Genomic DNA, 7,620 nt, shown 5'->3' on the forward strand with positions numbered 1-7,620 from the left:
AGTGCTCTACTGAGGTGCTCTGTCTGTGTGAGTGCTCTACTGAGGTGCTCTGTCTGTGTGAGTGCTCTACTGAGGTGCTCTGTCTGTGTGTGAGTGCTCTACTGAGGTGCTCTGTCTGTGTGTGAGTGCTCTACTGAGGTGCTCTGTGTGTGAGTGCTCCATTGAGGAGCTCAGTAGCTTTATAACTATTTTTGTCTCTTTACACAAAGTTATAAATGTGTGTTAATCTTTCCCAGAGAAGATGCAGGACAATACTTTTGTCATGGCCATTGCTGAAGCTCAAGGCTTCAGTAAGAACCTGGAGGGGCACGATGGAGCTCACATAGATGAGACAAACATCTCCCAATCCACTAGAGCCTCAGGCCAGCAGGCAGCATCTCGGTGAGCCAGCCCGTGTCTGCCCAGGCCAGCACCATGATGTACCCAGCACTCTGAAGCAGTCAGCTTAGGAGGTCTTGGGAGTAGAAGGCCGGATGGGAAGACAGGAGACTTCTGAGCAGGTGACAAGGGTTGAGCACATGACTGTGCATGCAACCTGCGTCCAGAAGAAAATCTGTAAAAGTGGAGGGGGTGCTCTGGGAAGAATTCATGAACACAAGAGGGAGCTGTCTGCAAAGAAGACTCAAGAATAATCTGTGTGCCAGGACTCGGGTCTGAACAAAGGACCACATCTCAGATAGTTAGGGGTTGGGGGTTGAGAGAAGGGGAAGTCCTCACTACCGGATGGGGATGGCAGGGCGGGGGGGACACAGTCCCAACAAAACCAATAGGATAAAATTCAGACATACATGACAATGTAAGCAAAGCTTAGATGGAAGCCAAGGCTCTGGCACAGCATCACTGAGCTGGGCGCCATCACCTGCTCCTCATGTTAGTCCTAGGAGGCCTTAGAGACAGCGTCTGGGTGGCCCTGTCCCTTGCCTGTCCCTCAAGCCACATATGACTCCAACTTGAGTAAGGAACCCTGTGTTATGTTAGCCAGGGACTTGTCTTCTATTGCTCATAAAAGTTCAATGCACGTGAAATGCATAGCCATTGCCGGCCTGGGCAGACACGGGCTGGTTTAAGTAGTTCAACGTAACATATAAAGGAACTTTCTGGAGGCCTGAGGTTTTATACCCAAGATCAGAGCTGACAGGCCAGACTCTGCAGGAAGCACAGGTGGGACACGCAGGGTGGGCCATATCTGCCCACTTCAAAGATCCACCTAATGACTGACTTCAGGAATTGCAGGCTTAAAGGAGAAATCAGCTCAGAACATGAAACACAGGGCCATCTTCTGCGTTCACAGTCAAGGCCTTTTAAGTGTGGTCTGCTCTGCCCCAGTGTGGTACATGTCATTATTGCCTGCTTATGTTTTATTCCCAGTCACTCGGGAGGGACAGACACCTGTGGAATGAACAATTCTGGAAGAGGCAGAGCTCTCCAGAGGAGGAATGGGATTCACTCTTCCCCTCCCCTGAGATTTGAGTCTGTCACCCAAAGCCATATATCACAGAAAATAAAGTTGAGAGGCCCCAGCAGCTGTGGCAGGCAGGGCTGGCAACAGTGGCTGGGAGAGGCTGTAGCCTGCATTCTAAAATCATTTGTGTTCCCTCATCACCTCTGTAAGGAGCTGGATATGACTGCATAGCAGGGCGCAGGAGAGCTCCCTCCATCAATCTAAACAAAAATGCTCAGTGAGGTTGGCAAGACCGTTTCCCGTCCATGTGTCTGTCTGTCACACCCTCCCTTCAGCACCTCTCTTGAAGCCACCGGAGCCCCTGCTGTAAAGGCTGACTGTCACAGAAACCTCTCCCACTTAAAACAACACCAGGAAGCACAGAGCAGCCTTCTACCCCACCGCCAGACCATTTATGAACCCAGTTGAGTTTAGGGTTTCAAGGGTTCAAAGCTAATCCAGAGGCCAATGAGAACTTTGGTGAGGGACACGTGGGTGTTAAGATCCGACGGCTAAGCTCTGAAGTTTTGTGTTTCTAGACTCAGCTGTTCCCGGGGCCTTCTTTGTAAAGGAAAGGTGGGCCCCACATCACAGAGAAGAAGGATTAAGGACGATCATTGCTGAGGCAGAAGGAGAGCTTTACTATTGCCAACACAGCCCAGAACACCTGGCACTTATGGAGCCAAGTCCAGCTGACTGAGCGTCCACAGCCACCTCATGACCTCATCACTATCGGTCAACCAACCAATAAGGTCACATACTGCTCTGGAGTGTCTGCCCTGCGCTGGCCCGCTGCTGAGCACAGAGCTGGGTTGAGCCCGTGCGCATGGACACAGTGCAGGAAGGTCTTTCCTTACTGCTGTGGCTCCTTGATTAGTTCATTGAGCCTACTTCACACTTGCTGCTCTCTCTGTCGTTTCTAATTTATGACAGACACCACTGCTAATTGTCCTTCTCCTGCTGAAGCTTGAGGGCAGTTTTCCTCTGTCTGCTTATTTGTTCTTCTGATTGATAAGACAAGGTCTCACTCTGTAACACAGTTGGCCTGGAACTTACCATGTAGTCCAGGCTAGAGTTAAACTTCAGGTAATCCTCCTGCCTCAGCTTCCTGAGTTCTGGGATTACTACAGGTAACCACACACAGCCCATACCTTAACTTCCTGAATGCAACCAAACCTATACAACTATTCATCCAAACTGCAGTGGTGGTCCCTGAAGCCGTGGGGCAGTAAACACCAAATACCAGCTGTCCTGACCACACCGGTGGGCTGCCAGGCTCACAGAGGCAGGGCCAGAGGCACACAGTACCCGTCCGGTTCTGGAGGCACAAACAGGCTTGCTTTCATGGAGTTCCTGAAGCTTCTTGCCTTCAACAAGGTTTATGGTGTTTCACCAGTGGCCTCCAGCTGGCTGCAGTCTAAGGGGGAGCCACCTACCTCCCTATTCCAGCTGGCTGCGGTCTAAGGGGGAGCCACTTACCTCCCTATTTCAGTTTGGTTGGAGTTGGTTGGAGTTTCAGGTTTGCCCTGGTCTCACCCGGGAGCTCAGTGGCCTTATAGAATCCTGCTCATTCTCCCTGCCCTTTCCAGGGTGAGGGGCCTGTGTCTAAATCTGTCTTGGAAGGGAGCAGATCTATCCAGTCTTAGGGAAATTCACTGCATTTCTATTGTACTCTCATTAAGAACTAATTGGATTTGATTCTGCCCTATTTATTAATCGTATGCATATATGTATATATAGATCAATCAGTCTATCTACCCCTCTTGAGGCAGGGTCTCACTGTTAAACATCTGTCTCTCAGGAGCTCATTTAACATATGTACACCATTTTACTTGGACATTAAATATTATCTTAATGATAAGCCTCCTGGCTTAAAATCAAGTATAAATTTAGTATTTTATAAAAACAAGTGATTGTTGGAGGATCCTTTGGCCCCAGTTCTGAAGGGAATCAAAATAACAGGAAATTCAGATACAATTGTTTCAGTCTCTGCATTTCTGTAAAGGCACACAGGCAAGCCCTCACACGGGCGAGCCTTCACACTGGCGAGCCCTCACACGTGCGAGCCCTCACACTGGCCAGCCCTCACACGGGCCAGCCCTCACACTGGCCAGCCCTCACACAGGTGAGCCCTCACACTGGCCAGCCCTTAATCACACGGGCGAGCCCTCACACGGGCGAGCCCTCACACGGGCCAGCCCTCACACTGGCCAGCCCTCACACTGGCGAGCCCTCACACTGGCGAGCCCTCACACTGGCGAGCCCTCACACGGGCGAGCCCTCACACTGGCGAGCCCTCACACTGGCCAGCCCTCACACTGGCGAGCACTCACACGGGTGAGCCCTCACACAGGCGAGACCTTACCAGTGGGATGAGCAGACTGATGAGGTCTGTGAGTGGTTTGCTGAGAAGCAGCAAGTCCTCTGCAGCCTGTGTGTCCCCTCTTGAGCCTGACTTCTGGGCCTGGAACAAAGGAAAAGAAATTTAAGTAGTCTGGGTGGTTCGTCATCTTGACAGCATGAGGCAGGTGCACTCAGACACAGATGAGAGGGGCTGAGGAGGGCAGGCTGCCCTGTCCCCAAGTGCTGGAAGGATAGCAGGCCTAGAAGGGACACTGTGCTTCAGGACACTGTGACAGCAGTGCAGACCTGGAGAGCCCTAGACAACACAAGGAGGGGGCAGGGGCTGCTTCAGGAAGGGTAGCGGGACCCTGCGTTAACTACCTTCCTCACCTCAATATCAGACTATCTCAGAGGAGCAACTCTGTGGGGCATGGTGCTTTGTGAATTCAAGGCCAGCTTGGTATACATATCACTTCAGGCCAGCCAAGAGTTCACAATGAGGCCCTGTCTCAAAACAAACCCCCCAAAACAAGGAGAAGCTATGAGAGGAAGGATTCGTTCTGGCACACTTTAAGGGTCTGGTCAGTGAAGGGGGTGGGGTGCTAGGTGCTCTCAGTGTGGGGATGGGAGCCTGAAGCCACCTGCTCATGTCTCAGGGGATCAGGAAGCCTCAAGCCCCACCCCCAGCAGCCTTCTTCCTCCAATGAGGCTCTACCTCCTAGAGGTTCCATGACCTTCCCAAACAGTGCCACAGGGTGGGGACCACCATGTTCCAAACCACACACCCAGTGGGGGACATTTTCTATTCAAAGCTCATACATTCTATAGCCTGCAGTGGGTGAGCACCCCGTGTTCCCTGCAGTGGGTGAGCACCCCATCTTCCCTGCAGTGGGTGAGCACCCCATCTTCCCTGCAGTGGGTGAGCACCCCATGTTCCCTGCAGTGGGTGAGGACCCCGTCTTCCCTGCGGTTGGCGAGCACCCCGTGTTCCCTGCAGTGGGTGAGCGCCCTATCTCCAGACTTCTGGCCCTAATTTCCAAGTGAGAAAACTGAAGTGTAGAAACTCTTACTGTGGGTGACAACCAGAGAGATGGCTCAGTGGGCTACAGTGTTTTGTTATTTAAAATAAGGAACCTAAGTTCAGATTCCCTACACTCAAATGAAAAGCCAGACTGTGTGGGAGGAGGTAGGAGACTCTCTGGAGCTCACTGGCCTCCATCTTAGCTTCAGGTTTACTGAAAGACCCTGCCTCACGGAAGGAAGCAGAGAGTGAAGGAGCAAGATGCCTCACCACTTGCTCTGGCCTCTGAGTACACCTGAATGCATGCATGCCATGTACCACACACATGCACGACATTCATACACATGCATACACACATATATACACACACATATACATACCAAAAACACTGGGTGAGGGGATGAAAGGAAACTTTAATTTGGTTATCTAAAGTCACATAATAAGTAACTGGGCCAGAGGTCAAACCAAGGTCATCCAATGCCAAATCACACCACTCATCCCCCTGGGTGTCTCTGTGTACACCACCACACTCCCATTCACACCACTCATCCCCCTGGGTGTCTCCATGCACACCACCACACTCCCAGTTCACACTACTCATCCCCCTGGGTGTCTCCGTGCACACCACCACACTCCCAGTTGGATCTTCAATGGCAACCACGTGCTCAAGTAACACCCAGAGCTTCTCCCCTCCCATGCTACATGACCAGGCTTCAGGGATGGTTCTCCACTCCTGTGGAAAGCCGCTTGAGCCACGCTTCCGCCATCCCGAAAGCGAGCAGTCTCATAAACAAAGCCCCTATTTGTCTAAGCTTGCTGCCCTTGGTTGCTTCCGCATTTGGTGACCTATCCGCTTTTGCCACGTAGCCCATTGGGATTGGCTAAGCTTGGGAGTGCTTAACGGCCGAGGGCGTTGCCCTTGGTGCTGAAGACTGTTGAAGGTTCCTGGATAAACTGCTAAAAGAAGAGCTCGTGGGTCGCGTCTTTCTTGCTGGTCTAGGTGGACGCAATACTCTCCTTGACACTCTGGGTTACTTTCCTGTTGCTATGATAAAATTACCCTGACAAAAGCAGCTGAAGGAGAAGGGTCTTTATTCTGGCTCGGAGTTCAAGGGTATCATCTCCTGAGGCAGGGGAGTCCAGATAGAGGGCAGCTTGAAGCAGCCTGCAGCATTGCATCCCAGGTCTGGGGACAGAGAGCCGTGTGCGCACATGTGCACCAGCTTTCTTCCCTTGTAGTCTGGGATCCCTGTCCACGGAAGGTCCTGACCAGTCAAGACAGCTCTCCCCACCGCAGTTAACACAGCTGAGTAACTCCTCCCAGCTTTGCCTTGAGGCTTGTCTTCCAGGTCAGTCCAGATCCTGTGAGCCTGAGAACTCTAGCCATTATACACAGGCTTAAACTGCACCAGAATGAGAGACAAGTCCTTGTGATCTGAGCTATACCCCATGGGCCTCCATAGAGCTAATCGCGAGGGTTGTTCACAGAGGTGAACAGCTTCATATTCAGAACAGGTTCTGATGCTACCTTAGCTTTGGAATGTGCAGTTTGTTCAGTTGCTTCTGCCTTTGCTTTTAGAACGTGACCTCAGCCTGACCTTGCGGAGCAGGCCTCTCTGCCCTGGATCATGAACCTGGACTCCAGGGTCCTCCAGACAAAGCCAAGACTCCCGCACTTCGGGCACTTGAGGCCTACAAACGGAATCTCACCTGCCTGCTTCTCTGATTGCTACACTGGAACAGAAGGATTTGTTGAGGAGCTGAGAGGAAGAGCAGCGACTGTTAGCCTGCTCGCCTCTGCCTCCTCCCATCTACCTTTCTAAGAAAAGCAGTTCTCTCTTGGAGACCTGGGCCTCTCTGCATCGTGGCTGTTGATCCCCTGCCTTCCGAGGCACAGGCTGGTGTGGAGAAGCAGTCTTTGCACATTAAACATTAACACATTATCCTGGCGCTGGCACTGATGTTTCCTGGTTCGGCTGAGACAAGCTTGCAAATTAGGATGTGGGCTGCCGGCCGTGGGCTGCCAGCCGTGGGGCCAACCCCTCCTTCCTAAGGCTTCTGAGCTGGCAGATGAGGTCCCAGAGTACTTGCCCTCAGGATGCAGTGGGTCATCAGGTGATACCTAGACCCTGCTGTGGCAGCTATGTGCCACCTCTCTACAGCAGGCAGGGACTCCAGAGACCTCAGCTTTGCATAACTTGGCAGCTTATGAGAGGAACACATTAAAAACTTAGAGAAAGGACTCAGCCAGTCTGTGATGGAAGCCATGTATAGTGAGAGACTTTGCATGGATATGGCAGCCTCCTGAGAGGCTCAGAGAAACTCAAGAGGTCCAGAACTGCCTCTGCTCTCACCTCAGCATTTCGCTCTTTAGGTTGGCCTCCGGACACCCAGCTCTGTGGCCCCATGGCTACTCTGGAGCTCCTGTCCCTACATGACACAGGCACTGTCCTTCCAACCAGGTCTTCCACCTCTGCCTCTGACCCACAGACTCTTTCCTAAGAAGACAGTGTCCCTTGTCACCACTGTGCTATAACTTGATCCTTTCTTACCACCCAGTGTCTTAGAGCTGCCCAGGTGCTGTAGTCCAGGCAAGATATGACAGAAGCCTGGTCAGGTTTGGAGAAAAGTAATTACATTTGCTAGACACTGGAGATAGAATCCACACTGCTTGGTGGCACACTGGGTAAGGAAGTAAAGAAGAAAACACAACTTACAAGTTCCTTGTTTGTGCAGCAGGAAGGGACAGGCATGGCTTGCTGCAGGGGGTGGGCATGGCTTGCTGCAGGGAGTGGGCATGGCTTGCTGCAGGGGG

At 52.0% G+C, this 7,620-nt stretch overlaps 1 protein-coding gene across 3 annotated transcripts in view; it reads right to left on the reverse strand.

Moving 5' to 3' along the window:
- Ulk4 (unc-51 like kinase 4) overlaps window positions 1-7,620 on the reverse strand; it is a 308,678-nt gene that overhangs the window by 102,807 nt on the left and 198,251 nt on the right. For all 3 annotated transcript variants that reach the window (XM_031345897.1, XM_031345899.1, XM_031345898.1), the window contains one exon: window positions 3,807-3,905. In XM_031345897.1, coding sequence (XP_031201757.1) covers window positions 3,807-3,905 — 99 coding nt within the window. The remainder of the gene's footprint in view (window positions 1-3,806; window positions 3,906-7,620) is intronic.

Source organism: Mastomys coucha, unplaced genomic scaffold (assembly GCF_008632895.1).
Source record: "Mastomys coucha isolate ucsf_1 unplaced genomic scaffold, UCSF_Mcou_1 pScaffold23, whole genome shotgun sequence".
Classification (NCBI taxonomy): Eukaryota; Metazoa; Chordata; class Mammalia; order Rodentia; family Muridae; genus Mastomys; species Mastomys coucha.